The sequence below is a fragment of the Merops nubicus genome, unplaced genomic scaffold (genome assembly GCF_000691845.1).
Source record: "Merops nubicus isolate BGI_N331 unplaced genomic scaffold, ASM69184v1 scaffold48766, whole genome shotgun sequence".
In the NCBI taxonomy this organism is placed as follows: domain Eukaryota; kingdom Metazoa; phylum Chordata; class Aves; order Coraciiformes; family Meropidae; genus Merops; species Merops nubicus.
In genome coordinates this window covers 1-27,289 of record NW_008616619.1, presented here as the reverse complement: position 1 = coordinate 27,289, position 27,289 = coordinate 1, and the positions used below count along the sequence as shown (strand labels likewise).

At 44.0% G+C, this 27,289-nt stretch overlaps 1 protein-coding gene across 1 annotated transcript; it reads left to right on the top strand.

Moving 5' to 3' along the window:
- Positions 1-975: 975 nt before the first annotated feature.
- LOC103775419 (nuclear factor of activated T-cells, cytoplasmic 2-like) lies at positions 976-22,938 on the top strand (the record flags this gene model as incomplete). The annotated part of the gene is made up of 4 exons (XM_008942870.1): positions 976-2,002; positions 3,581-3,749; positions 20,468-20,670; positions 22,720-22,938. Coding segments are annotated over 4 exons (1,618 nt in total), but the record flags the coding sequence as incomplete, so codon positions are not given.
- Between the last annotated feature and the right edge of the window lie 4,351 nt (positions 22,939-27,289).

The window sequence follows — 27,289 nt, the reverse complement described above, 5'->3', positions numbered from 1 at the left end:
GGTGCTGGGATGAGACCAGAACTGGGCTCAGTGATGCTGGTGGGAATTCTGTATTGTCTAAAAGCATACTGATACTCTGCGACCAGGGGATGGTTTGCAGGCCTGAGAATCACTGAAAATTGAGGACTTTTTGCACCAGGAGAGAGGATTGCACTCAAAACTTACCTGTTTGTGTGTATTTTATAATTCCTCTCTGGCCAAAATGTTCCTTGAGCTGAAATGGGGAAGTGATTGCCTGTAACTGTGGGGCTGGATTCTTTCTATCTCTCTCTTTCTTTTCTAATAAATACTTGTGAATGTGTTCTCTAATCATCTGTTGCTTTCTCATGCAAAAACTGTCACCCAAACTTGTTGACATGATATGGAGCCAAACAAATCATCACACAGAATTGACTTGTAAATTTAAGAGCTTGAGCTCAGCTTTGGTTTCATGAAGCCTTTTCTGTCTGGCCTTTGCCATGTGGGAAAGATTCTTGTCCTTTCACCAACAGCTGCTCATCAACCTTTTGGTTTTACCAAAACAGACAGCTATTTGGAAGTGATTTTGTGATGGGATGGTCTCAGTCCAGCTCCTTGTTGGCAGAAGTTGACCAAAGTCATGACACCCCAATTGGCACTAAGGGGTGTATTTGTCAGAGAGGGTAGGAAGACCAGCATTTAATTGGGCAGAGGGGCTGACTTGGCACCAACACTTCCAGGTGATCCCTCTAGCTCAGGGCTCAGGTGGGTACCTGGCTGGATGGTGCAGAGGTGTTTGCAGTACTTCTTTCCATGCTGCATCTTCTCTGACCACTTGAGCTTCCCTGGCTGTTAATCCAGTATTTTCACAAGCATTAATTGCAGTTTAAAATAATTAAACAAATATTTACCTAGTATCAGATCACAACCAGTTTATAAATATGCATTTTTTTAATCCATGATTGCTCAGCTTCTGTAATAATATTTATAGTCTTAAAGAGACCCTTCTTTTTCCAGAAGAACCGACTCCACATAAAACCAACAGCCCACCCTCTGGAGTTACATACGCTCATGATGTCTTGGACTGTGGCCTCAAGCCATGCCCCCTGCCTTTTTCTAGCCTTTCTGCAGATCCCATGGGCAGATATGGACAGCCAGATAGCATAGGGACAACACCTACACACCCTGCCAACGCTGCAGGGGCCTCTGCTCCGAGCCCTAGGATTGAAATTACTCCATATCATGAACTGATTCATTCAGGGGGTCCCTTCCGCAGCAGAGACACAGATGTTCTTTTGGTAGAACATCAGTCAAGCTCAGCTACCACTAGCCCAAGGGTTACCCTGCCTGTCCCTGGCTTTGAGGGCTACAGAGAACCACTGTGTTTGAGCCCAGCTAGTAGCGGCTCCTCTGCAAGTTTCATTTCAGAGACAAATGTATCTCCTTGCACGTCACCATGTGTTTCACCAAATAATGGTCCTAGTGATGACCTTTGTCCACAGTTTCAAAACATCCATACTCATTATTCTCCTAGAACCTCTCCAATAATGTCACCACGAACAAGCATCACAGAGGAAACCTGCTTGGGACGACATTCACCATCACCCTGTCCCAGCTCAAGGTCTTCATCACCAGGTGCAAAACGGAGGTACTCTTGCACTGAGCTCTACAGTACTCAACTGCCTTCCACTTCTCCACGACAGTCAAGGACCCCCTCTCCACATTCCTCTCCTCGCATCCCCCTGAGAGAAGACAACTCTTCAGTTACTTACACACAGTTGCCCAGTGCTTCTCTTTCCATGGATGCTATGAGCAGCCTTCCTACAGATCCTTCCTGTGGTGTTCCCACGAAAATTTGGAAAACCAACCCTGATCCTTCATCAATGCCTTCCCACAAAAACAGCATTCCATGTCACGTCTTTCAGACTGTTGACTTCCATGGGCCTTGTGAGCAGGAGGACAGGAGAAACTCAGCCCCAGAATCAATTTTGTTGGTACCTCCATCCTGGACAAAGCAACTGGTGCCTGCAATACCTATCTGCAGGTATGTAATGCTTCTTGTGGATGAGTGTTTTCTCATGGTGTGATGTCCTCTGTCATGCTAGTGATTTCTAGGAAGTGTTTTCTTGGACAGATCCTGCTGCAGACCAGAGCTAAGTGCTCAAGGACAGCACTTGTTAATGGGAGCACGATCCCTTATGATTCCAAGACATCAAAAAAATCTGGGTTTGAAGGAAACATCTTCATTGATAGCATAGCATGCAACAAATTCAAATTCCAAGTTATTTGCTAAAATGCAGATTGCAAACAGCCTTTGACAGAGGCTAGAGACTTCTTTTCCATCCTACTGTGTTTAAAGAGAACGGTTTGATCACATTTCTAAATTCAGAATATCTCACTTGCAAATTTCCATCATGGATGAAAATACATTAAATATTGCCTGATATAAAACAGAGCATGCTGCTCCAATTCAGGCTGAGCATTCAGATTAAGACAACCCCAAGTGACTTATTGTTGGTTGTTAATTTGGTGATAGTCATTTGACCCAAATCACAGCCACTGGCACTACCTTTGTCAGCTCCATCCATTGTCTGGGGCTGGTGGCACGCAGGTCTGGACCCTGAGTGGGGCATGGCTGCCAGGATGGAGGTTGCCAAATGTGTGACTCCACTTGCAGTCACCACTGGCACCCTGTTATTCTGCTGGGCAGCAAGGCTGTCCCCACGCTGATGTTACCCTGTGCTGCCCCTGACCTGCTAAGTACACGTTATGAGTGAAAGAACACGAGCTGTGACTTTCCTTGGTTTGTTAGGTTGGTCCTGGCAGCAGCTTGTACTAACAAAATAAGAGTGGTTTAAAATCCACTGCGAGCTCTAGTTGTACATTTCAGTGTATTAATTTTGTGTTATAAACCCTTGTGTATTTTGATAATGGAAAAGCTATATCAGGTAATATTGAACATTTTATTTGTGTCAGGTAATACTGAACGTTTGATTTATGTACATTTTATTATTTATTTAAATCAGAAATATTACTGATTTGGGCAGCTGGTAAGTGATGGTAAATGGAGTTAATACTTCACAATATATGTTCCATGATCATAGTTGAAGATGCACAGCAAAACTTAGATAAAAGAGGGGGCCCTTTAGAAAAATCTAGCTGCTACAGATACTTCTGCTTAAGAAATAGAAATGTTCTGTTCCCTTCTACAGTAAGATACACCTACAGAAATAATCCTGAAATTCAGCAGAGCTTGTAATCAAACACAAGCAGGACAACATATTCTCATTGAAATTCCACCTAAACATAAGGAAAAACTTCTTTACTTTGAGGGTGCTATAGCACTGGAACAGGCTGCCCAGAGATTGGCTGTGGAGTCTCCTTCTCTGGAGACTTTCAGAACCCGCCTGGACAGGTTCCTGTGCAATCTGATCTAGGTGAATCTGGGGGTTGGACGAGATCACCTCCAGAGGTCCCTTCCAACGCCCACCATTCTGTGAAATTGGTAGCAGACTCCTAAACGTTTCAGTGAGAGCAGTCCCAGTGGGGCAGGAGGAGGAAGAAGGGCTCTGAGAAATAAAGTGCCAAAAAGTTCGAGCTGATGTGATGTCTCTCTGCCCAGTTTGCCTGTCCAGTCACTGCCACCCCTGGAGTGGCCACTCTCCAGCCAGTCTGGCTCATACGAGCTGCGGATTGAGGTGCAGCCAAAACCCCACCACCGGGCGCACTACGAGACGGAGGGGAGCCGAGGGGCTGTCAAGGCACCCACCGGAGGTCACCCCGTTGTCCAGGTAAGGGACTGGAGAACGACCCCACAGAGGGAAGGTCCAGAGGGACTTAATTTCTGAAAGCCTTGCTGAGGGTTGGCCCTGAAAGAGGACGACCATGTGAACCTGGGTGCGCTTGTAGACGTATGTAAAGTGCCTGATGTTGAAGTGTGGTGAAGTCCTAGATGATTGCAAAGTTGGTTTGGCTTAGTTTGTGAAAGCTCAGAGACAGAGTCAAAATATTCACCACTTTTTCTGGGTTATTTGTTAAACCTCCTGTGACCCAACTCTCTCATAAGATGCCCAACTGTCCTGAGTTCCTGTAGAGTACCATATCCTCCAGCTGGTGGTGAATGAGGGTTTTGGAGCCATGCTCTCCTAGGTTCCCCCAGAGAAGGTCCAAGCAGCAGAGCTGCTAACTGTGTTTCAATAGTAAATACTGGCTGTATCTAACCTCATCTCCTTTCCTGTCCATACAGCCAAACTGCATATGACTCCTTGAGGTTTAAACTTGAGGTTTAAAGAAAAGCTACAGCAACCTTCATTAACCTTGATGGGACTTGGATCAGTGGGAGATATGGATGTTAAAACTGGAGTTCCCCCAGACTTAACAGCTGCTTTTTGCTACAAATATCTTCCATGCATTTGCTTTTTCCTTAGCAATTTTACTTTTTTCTGTGTCTGGTTACATGGTAGAACTTCTAATTTTAAGCCCATTTAAATTTAGGTCAGAAAATTTCACCCACGTGTAATTCAAGCACTCAGTACATCCATTTTAATGTCATGCTTGGTTTATATGTAACTTGCTGACGCTGTGTTCCACCTTCTGTGCAATTCTGTTTATCTCTGGTAGTGCTGCCTTCATTTTGTCCTGGATGTACACAACCAAGGGGAAACCTGTGCTAGCTCTAGTAGCTGTGTGGTGGGGAGATATCAGAGCAAGATAGTTATGTGGCAGTGAGGATGATTTAAAGAAAGTGTTTGGCCTTTATAGAATTGTAAATGTAGGGAGAACTTGTTTACTAGCTTTGTAATGCTGTAGAGAAAGGGTGAGTGAGTTTAGGCAGGAGCTCCTATGTCATTTGGGCTGGTGTCACTGTAGAAGCGAAAATTTTTAACCTCTTTTGAGATATAATTTATACTATCCTAAAGAGTCCAGTTCTGATTCTGACTATGCTCATGAGAAGGGAAGTCTCACTGCTTAAACCAGGGAACAAAATCCAAGCTGACAGTGATGGAGGTAACAAAGTTGGCTCTTTGCTGACCTGCGGGGTGGGTGAGCTGAAACTCATTTTGTTGGGGAGGGTGAAGGGCTTTTCTTTCACCTTTCAAAGGGTAATAATAAAATAATGGCTGAGTTGCTGCACCATGGCCACTTGGGGCTACATCAGTGTTTTCACTCATTTCCAGCCGGTGCCGTTGAGGAAGGAGAGACAGGCTTTTGGTCGAGGTTTCAAGGTGTCAGGGCAGGTAATGGCATGTGACAACTGTACAGATCAGCCACAGCTACAACTTTCAGTAAACCAAGCTGGGGTGCATACTATAGATGTTCCTGTCACAGTGAGGACTCTCTATGGCAAGCTTAAACTAGGAAAATGTTCAAGTTTATGCTTCATTTTAAGCATGCGATCAATACCACTAATTTCACTGCGTTGATTTGTGTTTAACTTCAACCATATGTTAGATATTCCCCTGCAGGCTCACTGCCTTTTAAAATAAAGCCATAAATTGTTAAATCAATGAATTTGTTTACTTGAACTGGACTTACACGTATGGACTGGCTATTTGAGTAAAGGGTGCAGGATATTAATAAATTGCAATCACATTGGACATACCCTAATATATACAATTTTTCTAGTTTATGAATCTGACAGACTCGTAGCCCACTATGGTGTGCTTGAAGCTGTGTGGATGTATGAACTCTATGGCCAATCAGCACTTGCTCTTTTCTCATTTTGCGTACAAATATAGTATCATTTACCTTCCTAAAATGTTCCTATCAACCGGATGTTTATTGCAATGGAGGGGTTTCTTGTGATGTGTGGAAATATAAGTGCTTTGTTTCCTTCCTGTAATCAATATCAATCAAAGAGGGATTTATATTTTCTCTTGGAGGCAGGAATTGATATTCCTAGTTTTACCATCATGCTTAAGGATCTTAAACTATAAATTCAGAGATCCATGTTAGCTTGCCAAGCAGATGTGCCTCTGCACAGCTATGCGTGCATATGGGGAAAATATGGACAATTTCTTTATGAAGGTTTATAATAAACCTGGAAGTATTAGTTGGATTTGTGTTCACTTTAACATAACAAGGTTCAGATGGGTGCCGAGTGATGAGATAGTTGCACCTGTCTGGTTTATGACATCTGAAACTCGGGAAGGTTAGTAAAATCCAGAGCTTTCATGTCATAAGTTATTTGGGCTTCAGGGTTCCTTTTTGTGTGTTGTTTTTTTCTCTTCCCCTCAGTGAATTTTAACTTTTCTGTTCTTGTCAGATGCAAACAGAGAAAATGAAATAGGAGAAATTTTTAAAAGGTAGGTGCTGTGTTGAGGAAAGTTTGTATGAGTTAAAAGCAACTGGTTGCAAGGAAATTAAATGACACTGGTTTCCCCAGGGTCTGTCTGTGTCTGGCTCCAGAGCAGGAGTGGCAGTGTTGGCCCAGTGACAGGGCTGGGCTTATCCTGCCGGCTGCAGACCTGGCACTGGGCACACACAGCACTCTCAAATGACACCACCTTTGGGATTTTTCTGGAGCTTAGGACCTCTCCTTAGCAACTTTCTTGAATCCAAATTTTAGACATTTGGACTGAAATACTGAGAAGCTAGGCTCTCCCTTAGTGGCTGAAGCCCACCAAAGCAGTGAGATTTATACTCATGCTTGATGTCCCATACATTTTACAGCCACTTTTGATATACTGCTTTTCCACTAATTTGATTAACTTTTCTAAAATGCAGTCTCTTTTTAAAAAAAAAATCTGATTTTAAGAAAGAATTCCCATTAAATCAACCTTCCACATGACTAATTATCCAGCTGAATCTTCTGGAGGAAGAGATATTGGCTAGGTTTTGCAGCACAGTGTTGGCATGCAAGATTTATTTTTTGAAAAAGGAGTTTTGCATGCAAGTTTCTTCTTTTGGGTGCTCCAAAGCTACAGACCAGCACATCTCATATCCTCCAGGCCATATCTTGTGGTTTATCTTTCTGATGCTGCTTCCTCTTCTTCATGTGCCTAGCTGCGAGAGTTTGTGCGCAAGGCTCTGCACCATTTGTGCTCTCCAAGTATGGGAGGAGAAGAGTCTGGTTAATCAAAACCTCTGGCTGGGCCACACAGAAGAGGGCAGTTTCTTTTCTTGCCTGGGAGAAGAAGAGAGAAGCCATGCATGCTGTGTAATGTTCACACCATCTAACTTCAGAGACCATCTAGATTCACATGGAGAAGTATAGGCTTCCAGTTTAGGTATTCTGAGTCATTCTTGGGAGAAAGCTACAGCTTGCTGTTAACTATAAAGAAACTCAGGGTTGTATTTTAGGGATGTAAGTTAAATGCCAGTGTGAGTATCCTCTAGACATTAAGTCGCTGAGAACAGCAAGGAAGTCCTAGATAGCTGTTCTGCCAGTGACTAGGCCTGAAGAAAATGGCACAACCAGCAGAAAGATGAACCAATAAGTGGAATGTATTGAGTACAAAAAGGTCATGCCATGAATGATCACTGGGGGTATAAACAAGTCAATTAGTTCGCATACAAATGACATTACCCCCAACAATCCCAAAAAAGACATAATTTGATTGACAATAGGTGGTACAAACAGAGAGCCAAGGTTTCCCATGGATGGTAAGGGAAACAGCCAGATCAGATGGTTGAACAAATAAGAGAAAGGTGCCCACATGGAGACTCTCACCCGATCCACCCGCGTTCGCAAAGGTCTGAACTGACCGGGGCCCAGCTCCAGGGACAGTCAGGAGGTCTCTCCTTAAGCAGGAAGCTCTGGGGAGTGTGTCCACTTCACAGACAGACACTCCTCCCTTCCTGCCAGTGGTCCCAGCTTTTATCCCCAAGCAGACACCTGACCTTTGTTCACTCAATGCGGGACCCCTGGGGCTCTTCCCCCTCCGGCCTCCCCGTGCGGGCCCGGCCACACCTTGGGGGGAAGCTAAAAGGCAAACTCACCTCCTCTGGAGGTTCAGAGTTCAAACCCCAGCATTTCAATAGCAAGAACAAAGCTGAAGTTTGCATGCACCTATTGTCTTGTGGGTCCACCTGGTCACTGAGATTGCAAAGGAGGGGTAGACATGATTGATTTCCAACTCTGTTTCACTGAAGTTGAGGGACTGCTGCTTATTTGGACCCTATATATATATATATATAATAAGTCTATTACAGAGCAGTCTATTACAGCTGCTCCAGCCAAGCTCTGTAATAGACTGTCCATTAAGAAAGGCAGTGATTGCTCCTGTGTAAAGAGCTTATGGATATGATCAGAACAGAGGTGGCAATCCAAACACAAGCTGAGTGCTGTCCGAGTTCACCTCATGGCAGCCTGCCCTTCACAGACTTGGGAAACTTTCCATCTTTGCATGCTTTTAGGCAAACTTCTGCTAGGAAGGACATGGATATATTTAATTTCTATTTGAGAAAGGAGAGATGAAGTAGGTGATTTCTTGATATCTCTTCCAGCATTGTTTTAAGTAATCCTAGGAGCTCCCACCTCTTAAAGGACAGTGAAATTTTGGGGTTGTTGGCATTGGTTGCTATCCTGTTGTCCAGGGAAAACAGGGCATCTGGTAGCACCCGAGTAACACTGGATGATGGCATGGGTGTCTTTTACCTACTGTCCAGAGGAAAATGTGGTGAGCAAGACCTTTTTCATAGCATAAGTTGGGTCTGGATGAGCTTCACCAAGCAGAATCAATGGTCACTTAAAATCCATAAAAATATTATTTTGAAGATATTTATAAAACTTAGTGGTTCTGGTTTTGTCCTACTGCTTTGCATGAAACCAGTTTTTTTTTTCCAAGATGGAAGTGCTATTTTGCATAATTGTATGATATTTCAGGGGGTTCTGAGTAGAACTCTTGTCCTTCCCTCAGGGAAACTGGAAGGAAAAGGAAAAGCTTTCAGGGAAGATGAGCAGCTGATTTAAGCAAATGATTGCCCAGCTATACTCTGGATAGCTGATCTGTAATCATTTCATTAGAAGTTCTTGCTTTTACATGTGTTGCAGCCCATGGGTATAAATGGGATAAACCCATTTCACATCATCTTCTTCCGACATTCCGAAGTCCTCTTGGGGCCCTAGGGGATGATCAGTGTCAGGTGAATGTGATTTACTGTTGCATTCACCTCATATAATTGAGAGTGGTGACACAGGGCATTGATTTCAGATTTGCTTCTGCTATGGAGTGTAGAGAGGCTGAGGTCTAGTTGAAATGCTGGGGTTTGAACCCTGAACCCTGAATTCAGGTTGACATATGGGTGATTCCCACAGCCCTTCATCCAGAGGAGGTGAGTTTGCCTTATAGCTTCCCCCCAGGGTGCGGCCGGCCCTGCAGGGAAAGCCAGAAGGGAAATGAGCCCCAGGGGTCCTGCACTGAGTGAACAAAGGTCAGGGGTCTGCTTGGGGATAAAAGCTGGGACCACTGGCAGGGAGTCAGGAGTGTCTGTCTGTGGGGTGGACACACTTCACAGAGCTTCCTGCTTAAGGAGAGACCTCCTGACTCTCCTGGAGCTGGGCCCCAGTCAGCTTGGACCTTTGTAAATGCGGGCTGATCGGGTGAGAGTCTCCATGTGGGCACCTTTATCTTATATGTTTAACCTCTTGATCTGGCTGTTTCCCATTCTATCTATGGGAAACGTTGGTTCTTTGTTTATTCCACCCATTGTCAGTCAGGCAATGTCATTGTTGGGATCCTTGGGGGTAATGTCAATTGCTTGTGAACTAATTGACTTGTTTGTACCCCCAGCAATTGTCCGTGGAATGTCCTTTCTATACTCAATACATTCCACTTACTGGTTTATCTTTCTGCTGGCTGTGTTGTTACTGTTAGGCCTAGTTATTGGCAAAACACTAGTATTTGAAAACCTGTTCATAAGAACTCAGCTAAGTCTTGGAGTCAAAGAGTAAATATATGCTTTTTTACTTCTTTTTGTTTTTCTTACTACTTGTTTCCACGAGCACCCATGTATTTTGGACTTACCCTGCTGAAAACAATCCTTGAGGAAGCTGGTGCTTTATGTAGCTCTTCAGCACAGTAATTTGTAGTCATAGTCTCAAAGGAGTGTGCTTAACTCTGGCATTTTGGGGTATTTTTTTACTTCCATCTTGCAATGCTTCCCATGATGTGTTGCTTCTCTAACTTGTATTTACAAAAGACTCAAATACTTTGGAATGAAAACCAGCCCATAAGTAATCAGCAACTCATTTGCATCTCCCACTTTGTGTCCCTCACTTTCACCACATTATTAACTCAGTCTTTCATCAACGAACCTGCTTTTTTCCACGGCTTGTGTCAGGTCTAGAATCCATTCAGCACAACCTGAGGCTGCAGGGTTTGAATAGAGCTGTGGATGTTGAGTTGCTTGGGCCCCAGTTTTCCAAGGGTTTGCCCAGAGCACACCCTGCATCAGTGGTCCCTGATTTGGGGTGGGGAAAAACTCACTCCTCAGCCAGAAAGTTTGCACCTTGCTGCAGCCAGAGGTTTCAGATACCCAGGCAGCCTGGCCCTGAGGAGCTGAGCCTGTGTCTGGGGCAAGTGCTGTTCAGGACCCTTGCAGGGAGCAGTCTTGGTGGCTGGTGGAACCCCTGCCTCCTGCCTTTAGGTAACAGCTCAGTGGTTTGGGCACTTCCCCAGGATATCAAAAGCTCTCAAGAGTTTCTGTAAGGTTCTAAGAGGTTCAGGAGGAGTAATCTCCAGTATTGGCAGTAATGGCCAGACCTGGGTACAAGTCAGCCTTCTGCTAGCAGCAGTGGTGTTAATGGAGTACACAGGAGTTGCTTTATAATAACAAATGTATGTTCCACTTTCCTTCTATATTTGAATTTTGCCCTGTGTGTTTTCTGTGGTTTCTAAGTCAAAGGAGACATGGTTTTCTGGCCTAGGCTTCCCATGGTGCCCCTGACTTTTAACTGTGGGGACTACCAACATTAAACTAGTTTCTTTGTGTATTAGTGGAACCAGAACCTTTGATGCAAACTCAAAACCAAATCACAGTTTGATGCCATGATTCACACTCCCAAAAGTAGGGCTGTGCTGTCTGCTGAAACCCAAACCCAGGAACATTTATTGTTGAGGGCACATTGGAGGATTTGAGTTTGTCCTTTTCTGACCGTCTTCCCGGCTCCCCCTGTTCAGGGAAAGGGAAGTCTGAGGTCTGAGATGAAGCCCTGCATGTCTGCACTTCTGTGGGCAGGCTGTGCTGGACTTGTGCTCTGCAACATCTTTGTACCGTTCTTGTCTTCACTTCCCTTTTCTAGCGAGCAGGCTTTTGGCTCTTTCAGGGATTTCTGCCCCCCAGCTCGATGACAGCCTGTGACAGATTGCGTATTTCATGCCTGCTTTACCTGCAAGGCTACTGGGCTTGTTTGCACAACTATGGTAATAGTAGGTGCCTCTTGAGCTTTGAGCTATTGGGTTGTGGATATATTTACTGTTGTTACAAGTATGCAGGTTAGATGTGCAATGCTGAAAATGCAGATTTTTAGGTACATTCGGGGAAATTCTCTTCAAAACTAACATCCCATCAAACATAAAGGTAGGTCAGTACACCTCACACTGTACTGCTGGTGTACTGATAGCACAGCTGTACCTTGAGATCTATTGATCTGAAAGTACAGTGAAGCCACTAAGGAGATGAAATTGCTAGATAAATAAAAAATGGGGTAGGAAAACACAGATGCGCCCAAAATTTGCTTTTCTTTAGATGTGAGATGGGACTGAAAATTTGAGATTATCAAATAGGATATCGAATAAACCAAGATTAGAGGGAGATGTGACCTGTATGCTCTCTTTAACTAATGCTGTATAACAGTGAGAATAACTTACTGGGAGAATTTAACTGGAGACAAATTGCATCCTCTGTTGCTTAGTCTTTAAACTGGGTCTAGATCCCCCTGTGTGAAGGCATGCTGGCATCCAGATGTTATGGCTGAGCAAGTGCATCTTGCTTCTAAGAGGACAGGTGGGATTGCTTTGTAGTACAGTTGGGCTGAAGAGGTGCAGGGTAGATGATCAGTGAACCATGTATGTCAAGGGAACAGTGGGTTTGTCCGTGTGCTACTTTGAGTTAAAGGTGAATAATAAGCTCTTACTGAAACTTTTGAGCCAAATTCAGAATGTGTTGCTTTTGGTGGGAAGTGATTTTGGGGGGAAGGAGAGTGTACTAACAGGTTTGAGAGGGATGCCTGTGCTATGCAAGAGGCTTGGGTTGTTCCTCGGATTAGAAATAAGCCTGGATTAGGCATATGCAACATTTAGGCTATTCCTTCATGTATGCCCTCATTACAGGACTGTACCTGGGGGAGTCAGTGTGCAGTAAACCCAAGTTTGACTATGTGTCTGTTTGCCATGACTGTGGGCACTTCCAGTGCAGCAGTAACACCAACATAACCCCTGTTCAGGATGTGCTTGAGTATCACAGGAGAAGTTCATGCAGGGTGGATAGCGTCCTGTAAACTCACATCAGAGCTCTCTCTTCACAGGCTTCACTGTGCAGGTGAGCCTCCAGTTTGTCCCTTCCTCTCTCACGACTACTGTCTATTGAATTGGAACAGCCTCATGCTGAGTGAGGTCTGGCACCTGGGTCTCCCACGTCTCAGGGGGAGCATTGTGCTTGCAGGGCTAATGAATGTTTGAGGAGAAAGGAACTGTACTCCTCCTGCCTGCTGCTGCTCAGTGAAAAATTTCTGGTGTTTCAATTTCATTTTGAAACAACTGTTGAAACCCTAATACTTCCAGCAGACCTGAGTTATTCTCTGTCCAAGCATGCCTTGTGTTGTGGTTTTCAGCATGAGAAGGAAACTGGGGAGCAGAAAGGCACCTGGGACTTGCTTGTTTTTCTTAATTTTTTTCCCTTTCTTTCCTCCCCCCCCCCAAAATGCTATTTGGCCAAGATCCTTTCCGAAATCTGGCTGGCAGTCAAATAGCCAGTGCTTGAGCAAAGGCCATGGTATGGTTCCTGGACTCCAAACTTGCATCATGGGAGGTCCATCACTGAGACTTGGCAGAGGACTCAGCCCCAGGGATTTGGTTCAGTACAATCAAATCAATCATCTCAGACTGAACCAAGTAATTCCAGGATGCTCTTGCTGCTACCAGTGTCCTATCTTGCCCCTTGTCAGCATGTTTGTTCTCAGGCTTTGTGCCACATCTTGGTTGGACAGCATGATGCTCCCTGGGGTGCACCTGAAGCATCTCTGCCTCACCTGTCTGCCAGGAAGGATGAGCTGACTGTGGCAGAGGACACTGCAGGGTTGGGTGGTAAGAAAGCAGCTCTGCTTGCCATGGTCCAGCTGGGGACCTGTGCCAAGAAAACCCCCAAAGTCAGATTTGCACTTTCTGATTTACTTGTGGCAGAGGAAGTTTTGTTGTGCAGGGGGAAGTTTAAGTCTTCTGTCATGAATGTGCATGGAAGCTCTTTAATTGTACAGCTGGTTTTCTTAGTAGGAGAAAATTCTTAGGTTCACCCAGCTGTGAAAATCTGATCTCCAGATCCCTGTAGCTGTACATGTGCAGTAGTCAGTGTCTCTTTTTTTTTTCAGGCTTTCAGCTGAGATAGTCAAAGCATCTTGATAGCAGGATCAGCTCTTTGTAGGGGTAGAGAAACTGAGGCACAGAGGGAACAACATGCTTACATTGCAATGAAAAGTCTATGTCAGGACAGTCAGGAACAACCCCCTCAACTGCTTTCACCCAAGAGCTGCTCCTGCTTTCCTAGACCTGTATTTTAACCCCTGTGGAAGCAGAAATCCCAGTTAGACACTGGGAGTCTAGTTGTCATTTACTATAAGGAGCAGCAGAGCAATTGAGAATCCTTGGAATTTTGACAAAATTGGCACCAGTATAAGAAATATTTTTAGTTTAAGATGATAAAAACTCATCATTTAGCAGAATCAGATGTTCAAAGTATTATCTTTGGAGGCCTTTTTAGACAGCTTTGGTAAGGAGCAAAAAGAACTGAGGCAGAGATTTCCTTCTGGTTTGTGTACTTTTGCTCTGTCCCAAGCACATGAAATTGAACAAAACCATGTGACAAGATTCAGCTTCCTTGCTCAATGTCAGCTCTAGGTGAAGCAAGCAGGCAAGCTGCTACATGAGATGGTGTCTTGATGAAGTCTTTGTCTTAGTTATTGACAATTATTATGACAGCTATTGATATGCCACTCTCCCTGAGACAATACAGTGACATTTTTCATCATGGTAGGAGCACTGCTGAGTAAAGGTCTCCCAAAAAAATCCTTGAAATTATTGCAGTCAAAGGGTATTAATGATAAGAATTAATGATTAAATCCAAGATACAAAGTTGCTTCCACCAGGAAGGGAGATGAGTAGGTGTGACAGAAATGCTCTACCAAGCATCTTTGCTGTCTAGTGTCCGAAACACAGAGAACTGCCTCGGAGCTGATAAAGAGTCTGAGCAGGGGGATAGTTGGTGGTGTCAAAAGCTTTGAGACATGGGTTTAACTCTGCAGCCTCTGTTTCTAGAGGGAGGTGGGTGTTGGGCAAGCTGGGGCTCCCTCCTAGGGCAGGTGGTACCTTGTGCTACTCCTGGTGAGCCTCCCAGGGCTTGCTTATCTTCTGGCATACAGCAGGAAAAGGGAAGCAGTAAGAGGAAGTGATTTCTCATGCAGCTTTGTATTTGCTTCTAATTAAATTTTTCTAGTCAGGACCCGTTTTCCCACCTTTCATTACCAGCTCGGGATGGTCTGTCTGAATCACCTCTAAGCTGACCACACACGTGCACGTCCCATTTGGTGGGAAGCTGGAGTGACTTCCACAGGGAGATAGCAAGTAATATGCAGCAGTTAATGGACTAAGCTTCATGTTACAGTGAGCTGAAACAAGAAAGTGAGCTGATTACTTTCAAGCAAATAAAATCACCAAGACTAGTGAATTAATTCCACAATTTTATCCTTTCCTTCTGGCAGTAGCTTGTATTGTCTAGACAGGAAGAGGTGTGCAATCAGCTTTAAAGATGCAGCTTTATACCTCCCAGGGGAGAAAAACCGAAACTCCTGATAAGCAAAGCTCTGTTGGGATGAATGGGAAACAAATTACTCTCTTCTGCTCTCTGAGGCTCAGTGTTTGTATCGCACAGATTCTCACTGGGGCTATCAGACGTCCCAGTAAGATCTGCAGATGCTTCTGCCTTTGTCTTGCAAAGCCCATCACTGTTTGTGTGTAGACTGTCAGATTTGCAACACCTAAACTAGAAATCCCCAGGAAAATTGGCTCTGAAACCCACAGTTTAAAAATACAAAGGCTTGCAGTATGAGTGGAAACTGAGGTGCTGCAGCTGATGGGCAGTGCTACCATACGCACGTTTGTGCTATTTGCAGAAGGAGGTTGGCAACCCCTGCAGCAAGGCAGAGTGCAGGGGGACAGGGACCTTGGGTTTCTCACTGTGATTTGGCTGCTCATCCACCAAGGGACCTGGCAAATAACTGCACCTCTCTGCCCTGGCTTCCCTATTTGAGATTAAAAAAGTTGTCTCCTGTGAATCCTCCATCCTCTTGCTAGTAATGTAATTCTATATAAAATATAATAAAATTTAAACTCCAGTATATGTGTCCAAGATTGAAAGATCTAAATTCTGAAGGTTTCACTTAATTCCCTCTGTGTATGCATATATTATATCTATAGGTGACCACCTACAGAATCCTGAAGGAATTTGCCTGCCTTTCTGACTCAGCTGGCAATTTATCACTTGGTTACCAGACAGCATAACTCGGCAGTGCTGCAGGCTTCACTCATGCAAAAAGATCTGCTATTTGTGCAGCACATCAAATGTGAACCTGTATTCTTAAATCCTCGCAGCAGGGTTTAGTTCACTTGAACACTGGGGTAGAGACTGATTTGGATGTGAATTTTAAAACCTGCCTTTAAGTGCTTGTGTATTTGGAGCTGGGGTCTAATTTTGCAAGAAGAACTGAGTTTTGAAATAGTGCAGAGAAAAAAAGTGTTGTTTTGCATGCCTAATGTGGTCTTGGTGGCTGTGGTTGCCAGTACTGTTACAGGAATTGCATTCAAGTGGATAACTGGCTTGCTGATACATGGCAGCTAAAGGTACAGCTGCTCACTTTTTTGCATGCAGAATTATGTGTGCTTTCCTGAAAATGGCATTTAAATACCACTTTCTCCCAAATTTGACTGGTATTGATCCATGGATGGAGTGCAGAATGAATGAATTTTATTTATGCAGTGGTGAGCTGATGATTCTGATCATGCCACCTATTTCCATTTTGTTTAGAAACCAAATCATAGGAGCAAACCAAACAAGAAAAGCTCCTTGTTTTCTGAATGATGTTATTTGTTTATTTGCCAAAGTGCTTTGCATTTCCTTAGGTCACAGACCAGCCCATGTCTGGCTGTTAATATTACAAGAGTTATGAAAAAGCCAAGTTTAAGAAAAATCTTTCAACTGAAAGAAATAGGATCTTAAAATCCCAAAATAGACCATGGAAAGGCACACATCATGTCTGGCTTCTCTTTCCCCTTGTGGCAAATGTGACTCAAAGGAGTTGGTTTTTTTTCCAGCTTGATCTGTATACAGTTTGGGGGAGTTTCATTGTGAATAGGTCACCTTATAATACACAAAAATATTTCTTCCTAGAGTTCTGCATTCATAAATCTTTCTCAAGTCTCACTCTCTTGAAACTGAAATTCAGATTATTTTGTTTTCTTGGCGGAAAGAAGAACGAAAAAGAGCGAAGGAACACCTTCGTGTGGGGCTGGTCTCTGCTGTGGTCCCACTGCAGGGCTTTGTGCCCTCCCCTCGGGCAGCTGCATGGCAAGCTGCCTTCTGTCCCGTGAGATAAGCAGAAGAGAAGGACTGAAAAACGGAGGCTTCTTTTGAGTGCCTTGGTTGTTGCTAAGGGAGGAATATGGAGCTTTAATATGTTATTTTGTTCTAGTTCACAGAGGATTTTTCTGTATAAAAATGCAGCACAGGATATTAACTCATTTCTGCAAAGTAGGGTTAGCATCACTGTTCCTTTTTACAGATGAATAGAGGTGTTATGACATAACCAAAGCTATGTAGTAATTTGGTGACAGAACTGATTGTAAAACTCTGATTTTAAAGTTCCTGGAACGTTTCTGTGGGCTGCACCTCTTCATTTTTTGTTCCTAAGTTGTTCTGATGTGCTCCTAGCAAGTGAAAGGTAGATCGTAGAATCGTAGGATGTCTGGGCTGGAAGGGACTTCCAAAGCTCCTCTAGTCCAACCTCCCCACTATAAGCAGGGACGTCTCAAACTAGATCAAGCTACTCAGAGCTTCATCCAGCCTGATCTTGAATGTCTCCACGGATGGGGCCTCCACCACCTGTCTGGGCAACCTATTCCAGTGGTCTGTCACCCTCACACTGAAGAACTTTTTCCTAATGTCTAACCTAAATCTCCCCTTTTCTAGCTTAAAGCCATTACCCCTCGTCCTGTCACTACAAACCCTTGTGAACAGTCCCTCCCCTGCTTTCCTGTAGGCCCCTCTCAGGCACTGGAAGGTCACTGTAAGGTACCACTGGAGCCTCCTCTTCTCCAGGCTGAACATCCCCAACTCCCTCAGCCTGTCCTCACAGCAGAGCTGCTCCAGCCCTCGCAGCATTTTTGTGGCTCTCTGCTGAACATGTTCCAACAGGTCCACGTCGTCGTTGTGTAGATGGAAATGCTTATGGTAAAAGATTACCTATATTACCCTTTAAAATACAATCAATTAACTCAAGATAAGGACCTTAATCTTTTAAGGGTGATACAAGGGAATACTTGACTCTTTTACATATATTTTTTTTCTCTTTGTAACAGCATTGTATAATGCTGTTTTGATTTTACAGTGATGTCATCCCAAAGCATTGCCGTAATGTCATAAATTACCAAATAACTATGTTATTTTCTCCCACTGATCTAACAATTGATATAAAACCTGGTCCTGTGAAGGACCAGAGGGCCTTTTACTACGTTTTACATCCCCTCATCCAGCAGATGATACAAACAGGCACTCAATTCCCCTGTTCTTTAAGCATATATACATTTGTACACACACCCACAGACATACGTGAATAGTTTTGCCTTGGGAGCTCATTGTACACAGGCACAAAAACACCACTTAAAATTACTTTTAAAGGTAGTCAGTATTAAAAGCTGTGTATGTAGCCAGTTCTGTTAGAGCTGCTACTGACCATGCTCACTAGGGGCAAATTTTATTTTCTAATTTATTATCTGTTTTCCTCTATTCTAGTCTCCCACCCATAATTCTGGGATTTTTTTCTGCCTGGCAGAGGGTAGAGTGAAAACTGCTTTGCTGTGACTGTAATAACAGTTCCAATCCAAAGGATCGTCTCATCATCTTTGCTGGATCCACAAAGAATTACTCTGTCAGGCATGACAGCAAACATGCTCAGTACTTAAAAACTACTCTTCTCCCTCTCCCCCTGTAGAGACAAGATGGATTTTGGTCGTACAATGGCTTTTTACTGAAGGCCAGGAAATCTTGGATTTTAAAAGTACCATACTTAGGATGAGATTCAGTATGGCTCCCAGAGGACCCGAACTTAATGGGTCTCCATGGTTAAGCAGGGGCTGATTCCTACATTCATGCCTGTTCCCAGCAGATAGATCATTTTGACCTCTGTTGCCTTTAATCTTCTATACACTCTATGCATTTTTAAATCTCTCCGTGGCTGCCATCTTATTTATCACATTCTTGGCAATGCTTCTTCTCCACTACCAACCCTTGTGCTTGGAGTCCAGCTCCGTTCCTCCTCCACCTGGCTCTCAGAGCCAACTGGCATGTTTGCACAAAGCCTCATACCCTCCTTTCCCTCCTCACAACCTCCTGAAGCGCTTGTGCCGACTGATCTGTCGTAGGTGTCTGAGCTGTGGCTGGGCTGCATTCTGTAATTCTTTCTTGCACAAGCCCTACTTAAGGCCTGTTGACTCCAGTGGAGCTATTCATGTAGCAGAGGATGCAAAGTCTGGCCCTTGGGTTGTAAGGTCTCTGGGGCATAGACCCTGTCTTTGTATGCCTTGCAAATATGTGGTAGATGAGTAATGATAGCTCAGAAGAGTGAGTGTCACTTTACGTTTGCCACACTGAAGGAAGGTTGCCAGGATTGCATTGATGCTGCATGTGGTCCCCTTCTAGGGGGGAATTAATCTGTCTATGCAAAGATACCTCCTGCTGACTGGTGAAAAGAAAAAAGGGGAAAAAAACCCCAAAACAACAGACAAACAAACAAGCAACAACAACAACAAAAAAGAAACAGTTTGGCCATGAATACCGTTAGCTTAATCTTACTTTTCTCTGATCTTCCAGTACTGTTTGCTTTGTAAGGCTTCATCAAGGTTTTGTATGTGGACAGAATAATTGAAAACAAATTTAGTATGTCTCAGACCATAAAGTTCCCTTTCAGCTAGATTGCTGGCTATGCGGTAGATAAAAGTCTGGTTTTAATTTTTGGTTATATGAGAGATTTAGAATAGTTTGATTTGTAATTTTGAATGCTAAAAGGAGAAATTTCCTTGTCTCCTGGCCTATGGAGGCATTCTGGCTTTCTTGCTTCTCTTGCAGCAAATGCTGTTTATAAAATGTTATTTAGTCCAGAAGAGTCTGTTTATGTCCTTGAACCCTAGAGGCCCCAATCTTCTAAGGCCAACTAAGACCTTCTTGTGCCAGGTACTGCACAGTCACAGACTGAAAATGCCATCTCCACCTATACAGAGAGCATTCTAATGCAAGTAGGATGGCTGAAGGTGAAGCAACAGCTGGGGGAAGGATGAGTTTCAGAGAGCAGTGAATCAATGCTGGTCTACATAAGTGATCTCAGGAGAACATGAACATATTTCCTTTTAAGACTATTTAAGAATTCTAGACAGGGAGATTTATAGGATGGAGATGTAGATATTAAAAGGGAACATCTTCCCCGGGAGAGGAGTCTGATGGGCAGACAATGCAATGCTGTAAGTGTTTAAGAATTTGATGTTTGCAGCTGGGTTTGGGAATAGGTGTTGAGAACTGGGTAGAATGTGAGATGTGAGAGCGTGAAGAGAAGAGCAGAGCTTTGACGATGAAAGAAGGCAGCTTATGTCTGGTGTGAGGGACACAGAGAAGCTGGAGAGATGTGAAGCTTGGAAGGACTTGAGCAAAGTGAGGGGCTGGGAGTACAGTCTTTCCAACTGGGTTTGAAGTGGGTGTAGGCAGGGATCTTTAGTTTCTGAAATGTTTATATGTAGTTTAACATTTCCTTTTTCAATCATAAGACGTATTCACTAGTTACTTCTTGCTTAGAGGGGGAAAAAATCCCTTACTTTTTAACTGCAGTTGAAGTAGGGATCACAAGCTGAACTGAGGCAAAATCATTCTACTGAATGTTAGGCTGGACAGAAACTAGCATGTGTAAGCTGCATGTCACATATCTTTGTCTCTATCTCTCTCCATATCTGAATATGTCCGTAGATCTGTTTGGTTTCCTGACATGGAGGTATTGCAAACTCTGTATGTGATAATAGAATTTTCAATGTCTTGCCAGCTTCATGGTTACATGGAGAACAAACCCTTGGGTCTTCAGATCTTCATTGGGACAGCAGATGAACGGATACTTAAACCTCATGCTTTCTATCAAGTCCATCGTATTACAGGAAAAACTGTCACCACCACCAGCTATGAAAAAATCATCGGCAACACCAAAGTTTTAGAGATCCCGTTGGAACCGAAGAATAACATGAAAGCAACGTAAGCATATTTCTTTTCATTAGCAATGCTGAGAAGGGAGGATTAAATTGGCATGTGAAGTTCTTTCTTCTGTGGCAAGGAGTCACTTAAGTGAATGATGTCTGCTCTGGAGGGACTCCCCTTTCCGAAGCACAGGGATGATATATGACTGTAAGACCCTTGTTACAGAAGCATGAGCAGCAGTTACAAGCACCTGGGATAAAGCTGTGTAAAGAGTTACCATTCACCAGCTGGCCATGCAGACATTTCTGCTCTTTACCCAAATTGCCACAGTGACTATATTGTAATCATCTGTCATCTTCAAAGTCAGAATGGTTTTGTAGGGCACTAAGGAAAACCAGAGTTAAATCTTAAGTCATTATGCTTCAGGGATGCAATGAGAAGCAAGGAGCAGCAGACGGTGGAGGAAAGGTGTACAACTCATTCTGCAACATGGAATGGAAAATGAGTATTCTGAACTCAGCCAAGTGCTCTAGCCATGAAATTGCACTCTTCTTGTAATAGGTTAACAGAAAAGCAAGTACAGGCACATCTTTTCTGTATTACTCCTTCCAGTTTTATGGAGGCAGAGGGATGAAGTGGGCACCAGTCTGAAGCTTCAGGCTTGAATGTGCTCCAGGCAGCATGAGTGTGATTGATCTGCAGAGGGAAGAGCTGTATCTCCATCCTTCAGAGGATACTGACAAAATTGGCAGAGCAGCAACGTTTTTAAGCCCCCCCATTTCATCGCAAAATCCACGTTCTTTATGTGTCTTTTTTCAGAACATATACCTCATTCCTGCCTTTCCTTCCCTTTGCACCCAAGGAAATAAATAAAAGTTCACATCTCAAATTTAAGCAGCCAGGTGTTGAATGGAACACAATTGTCTGTTCCTAACAAGTAACCCCGGAGTAATAAACTCCTGCGCACATGCAATGGCAAGGAACAGTGTGAGTGTAGGAAACAGCTTGGGGTTTGTGCCTCCTAAAATGTGCTTTTAATTCATACCAAAAGAAGGAAAATAGCATGTCTTTAGAAGAGATATCAAAAAGGATTGGCAGTGCCTGTTTAGTAACAGTGCTCCCTGTGCCCTCTGAGGACTATTTCTGAGCTGAAGATCTCAGATTCTGTAAATATTTACTGGCACATTCTCTAAATGTACACAGTTGTTTGCTAGGTTATGCTGCACTCCTAAGAAGTTAACCTGCACTTACACGAATATCAAGTTGCAATGCTGGTTTAATCAATCCTAATTCTCTCAGTGCTGCTCAGCCCCATCCTACTCCCTACATCCTCCCTTTGAGCAGGGACATGGTGAATGGGAACAGAGAACCATCTTTCGCTCGGCCAGGCTATTGCCTTGACTGGGACAACATCCCAGGGCTTTGGAGGATGACATGGTGACCTGGGCTAGGGCTGGGGAGCCCAGTCCTAGCAGTAGCACCTTGTCTGAGAGGAGAGAGCAGATTAGTTCCTGCTTTGGAGTTGAATTCAATGCTTGGATTATAAACCGTGGGGAAAATGTGCCTGCATGGTGCAGTTAGCTGATTCAGCTGCTGGGATTCCCTGTGGAGCTGAACTCATTTGCCCATGCACAGGCGATAGGTGCTGTGCTGGGCACTAAGCTAGTGGCGAGCTGGTGGTGGAAGCTCCTAGAGGGGTGCAGCACGGGCTCAGCTTCCTGCCTGCCTCGGTGTGCTGGGGTGGGCTCTGCTGCATGCAGTCACGCTTAGCACGGGAGGAAAATACAATGTTTGGAGAGTGGCTCCTGCTGTCACCAGAGCAAAGGCCACTTTTAGCCCTTGGCTGGGACATGCCTGGGACATGCTGAGCCACTGGGCCCAGACTCTGGAGCGGAGTGCAGCAGCATCCATCCCTCACTCACTGTGTCTGGGACATCTTCCCCTGTAACTGCTGGAGTGGCAGTGGAAGATCCTAAACAGAGCAAGCACCTGGAGCTGCTCTTAACCTGAGGTAGATGCAAACCAGCTTAATGCCCTTTGCTGTTGCCTCTTTCCAAGCTGTTTGAAAGCAGAAACGTTGCGCTAAACGGCGTGTGTGTTTGACAGCATCGACTGCGCGGGGATTTTGAAGCTGAGGAACGCAGACATCGAGCTGCGCAAGGGCGAGACGGACATCGGCAGGAAGAACACGCGCGTCCGGCTCGTCTTCCGCGTGCACATCCCCGAGTCCAGCGGCAGGATCGTCTCTCTGCAGGCAGCATCCAACCCCATCGAGTGCTGTAAGCGTCCCCTGAGATTTGCTCCTTCTCCGTCTCTTGCAACGATGTTTGTCTTGTCGCTCTGCTCCAGGCTTGGGGAGGAGGAGGGACCTGATGGGCTCAGAGGGGCGGACAGAGCGTGCTCTGCTCTCCTGTGCTGCCTGGGGCTGGGCCACCGTTTGTGACCTGCAGCTTGAGTGACTTGTATACACCCTCTTTCCTGAGACAAGCCTTGGTGGCAAGTATCTTTTCATGGTGCTGAGTGCTTGTGAGGACAGCTGGGAAAGGTGGGGCTTTTGCTGAGTTTATTTATTCGTGAGTTGCTGCTGGATTCTTCAGGCTAGTAGGTCTTTTCTGAGAGCCAGGAACCAGTGTGAGTTTACCTATAGGGTCATATATACAGTCTCCCTGTTTGTCTCTGGGTGTACAAGCTGCCTGTCTTCCTGGGACTTGCTTTATTTTGAGTGGAGGCACAACCAAAACTTATTATCCACAAGCTGATAGGTGATAGGTGGTAGGAGATTTTGAATTCAGACCTAAGTCTGAAGGAGCGACCACAGTCCACTGATCTGAGCTGTGGCAGAAACATAGCTGAAATGAAGAAACAGGTTTGATTTTGAGGCATGGGCGCATGCTGGTTATTGTTTTTTTGTAGATATCAGTGCTAAGGGGGATGCAGCTCAGGAGACTAGCTGAAGCAGGCAAAGCCTGGGTTGTTCTGGTATTCCCCTGAGGGACAGAAGAAAACTTACAGTTTTGATTTCTTGAGAGCAAATCCTTTAAGCTGAAAAACCTGCACCTCCACTCAATTTAATGTACTGGATCCTGAGAAAGAGGCCTCTGACAAGGTGCCTCTGGTTTTGCAGTCATTTCTGGAAGGGCTCCACCCACTTTGCTGGTTCATGTGCATCCTGTGATGCTTTTTGTTGGTAAATGGTGCCTTTTCAGTGGTTTGGGGATTTCACAAATACATAATGAACAGTTTTCCTCTCCCTTTGCTGAATGACTCACCCCTTTAGCAGAACCTGTCTTGCCATAAGTCATGTGAAGACAATAATTGAAGAGTTTCTCACGCATGAGTTTTATTTATTGAAATGCAGGCTTTACTTAAATAACAATGGCTTAGAATAAGAGAGGAGCAAAGTTTGGGTGGGAAGTCAAGAAAAGCTAGTGAATTGTTGATAGCAGATTTAAAAAAAAAGTAGAAATGAATAAACAAGGCAAGACTAAGGAGAGGATGATGGGTACATATGATCTCTTGACAATGTTTATGAGAAAAAACTATCAGCATTTTAGTAGCTGAGTGAAGTCTCTGGGCACCATAATTGGGAAGGGACAAAGTGGGACTAGCCACCACCTTTCTCCAGAGGAGATCTTCATAGGGATCCTTTACTAGGATCAGGTGGCTGAAACAATAGTGGCCTCCACCACAAACGTGTCCCTGCTGAAACAAAGGCCAGTTTGCTAAAGGAAACGTTCAGCAAACTGCAGCTTCTGTCGATAGGAATTGTGGCAAAGGATCACATGGCTTCTCCCTTGACTTCTTTCCTGAATGGGAACAGCCCATTCCTGCCTGCAATGGGGAGCTGCTTGGGTGGGGAAACTCCAGGTGTAACTCTGACTCCCCCTCTACAGAGAAGCAACATGAGCCCCAAGCAGAGGGTGGATGGTCCCCAGGTCATGCAGGGAGCAGATCACACCCCACTTATTCAAATTCTTCTCCAGGAAAAGCAAATAGGAGTTAGCCAGGCATTTTGAAGACCCTTCCACAACTGCACATTTTATTTGTGCCTGTCACCAAAGAGCTTTCAAGCAAAAATCTGGTCAGAGTTTACAGAATAAGATCACTTTTTTTTTTTTTTTTTTCTAAATTGCATTCACACACCTGATGTGCTTGAGACTGCCGTTTGCAACAGCTTGCTTGAGATGTCTGGGCACTAATACTGAGCTGTGTTTGGTTTTATGAGTCTTAGGGGCATGAAAAAGCAAAGAGTAAGTGTAAGTGGCTTATTTTTATTTTTTTTTTTAGTAATTAAAATATTAAAGTGTTGGCTGCATAGCAGACAGCAAAGGTCCTGCAAGAAAAAATGTATTTGTTCCCTGAGGGAGGGAAAAAAGTGTGGTGTAGTTTTTTTTTTTTTTTTTTGTAATACTGGATATACTGGCAATTTGCAGAGTTATGTTAAAGGCTGTGCTTTTCTGAACTCATGGAACTAGAGTATAAAGTGGTCTGGAGTAAGAAGCCTCTTCCATTTTGAATGTGTGTTGCATATTTAGCAACGTCTTTGCACTTCAGTAGCACTTCCTGATCTCAGCCCAGTTCTGGGAAGATGGTTAAAAACATCAGTTGGTTCAGCCAGCATTAGTAATGAAGGCTAAGTCACACCAGAGATCATCATCTCAGTTTCTCCCAGACAATCTGCACATGTTGCAGAGCTCACAGCCACAGGTAAGCTCAGGTGTGCTCCCGGGAAGCAGCATGCTGAGGATCTGAGACATTGTCTTCTAATGTCCCATCCTGTACTGCTGGGATTCTCTTTTTTTTTTTTTTTTTTTACCCCCGTTGTTTGCCTTTTTTTTGCCGTGGCCACCTGGGTACTCTTATCCTCAGGGACTCTCCTGTAAGTTTTCTCCTGTCTGGTAGCTGTTAACATCCTGCTGGGAAAGCCTTAGTAAGTAGCAGCTTGAAGATAACTGGCTGTTTCCCTACCAGTGAGGTTCCCCTGAGAGCACTGTTGCTACCAACAGAATATCTGAATGCTCTCCTCAGCGGAAGCTGATCCTGGCTCAAAACTCCCACTGGTGTCAGCAGATCATTTGCTGCAGTGAAGCAAGAACTGTGAAGTATCTGCTTTTCACAAGGCAGTTTGGTTCCACCTCATCTGTGCCACATTCAGCACTTGACAGGTTTTAGTAGGGGATTTCACAGGTTCAAAGCATCATCCGGAACTAGTTCCTCCCCAGACACCTGTGTGGGAGGACCAAGGAGGTGATATGTTGTTAAATGATCAGTTATGCCTCAAAATGGACCTCATATCCAGACAAGCCTGCCCATTCAGCAGCTTGCAGTTTTTCTCTCCTGTTGCCTGTTGATTAGTTCTGAAGGCACTGAGGAGGCAAAGGCATTTGAAAGTCCTCTGGTAATTGTAGCAACAGGCCATCACTTAGGGATAAACAGCCACTGTCTCATAGGTGTGGTGCTGGAAGGGTGAGGAAAAATCTCTCTGCTGATTGTTGCCTCACAAACAGGTTGCTGTTTGCAGACCTGATCATTATGTTCTAACCATTAAGACCATTTCTATAACGTTAGTTCTATTCATTTGCTTTCATTTACCTTTCACTATGAAACTCATTTCTCAGTAATTGATGTTTTTTACTCCACCCTTGGCTGAAGCATCCATGGAGCAGAGAAGAAGCAGTGTTGCAGGGAGCTGAGAGTAGCCCCAAAGCAGCTTTGAGGCAGCTTGTTTTACTTCATGCTGTCAGCAACCAACAACTGCTTTATGCAAGTGTCTGTGAGATGTGAATGTAAGGCTTGTAGGAGTATCATCCACACTATGTCACAGTTTTTATTGTAATGGATCCTGGTTAAATCTTTCCAAAGTCTCTCACAGTTCTTGTTTATTATAATCCATGTTTGCTGATACTAAGCTGTGCTCGTGGATCCCTTAAAATGCAAACAATTGCACTTGGCAGGAGAGAAGTCATCTAAAATCTTGTTCTTATAATAGATATTCTGAGGTGGTAAGTTTTGTTTCGTTTGCTTTTTTTATTACTGAAGAACCGTGTATCCATCTGAGGAATTTAAATGGATTCTATTACTGATTGTATTTTGTTCCTTTAAATTGGGTCAAATATCTTATTTCCCTTTAATGAATTTCCCTGGAAGTTTCTTTTGTTTTTCTCTCCTTCTAGTAGATTTTCGCATAATATTAGACAATCTGAGCCTATGATATATGACACAATAAATAGAGAGGAAAGAGATAGTCATGTAAAAAAATGTTGTTTTTTTACATTGAGCCCCAGTGAGGGCTTTTCGTGGGCTTGACGTTGTGGTGGCTGGAATACAGTGGCAGGCAAGAAGGAACCCTGGTTTAACTTGTTAAAAAAGCAGAAACAAACGATCTCTTTGTATGTGGGAATGTTGCCCATTTGCAAGTTTAACCATAACTATGATCATTAGGAGAGTAGCGTGGTTACCAGTTGAATGAAAGGAATTTTTTTTGTCGCTTTCATTTCAACTTCAGGACATGCAGTTTGCTGTAAGTACAGCTGACACAAAAACCTGCTGCTTTTTCTAAAGTGAAATTTTTCTCTCTCTTAAAGCACAGAGTTTAAAAGCTAATTCTGACAAACTTTGCCACTTTTAATATGCAGCCAAAATATTATAAGTTTGTAATTGATATAATATTTATAAT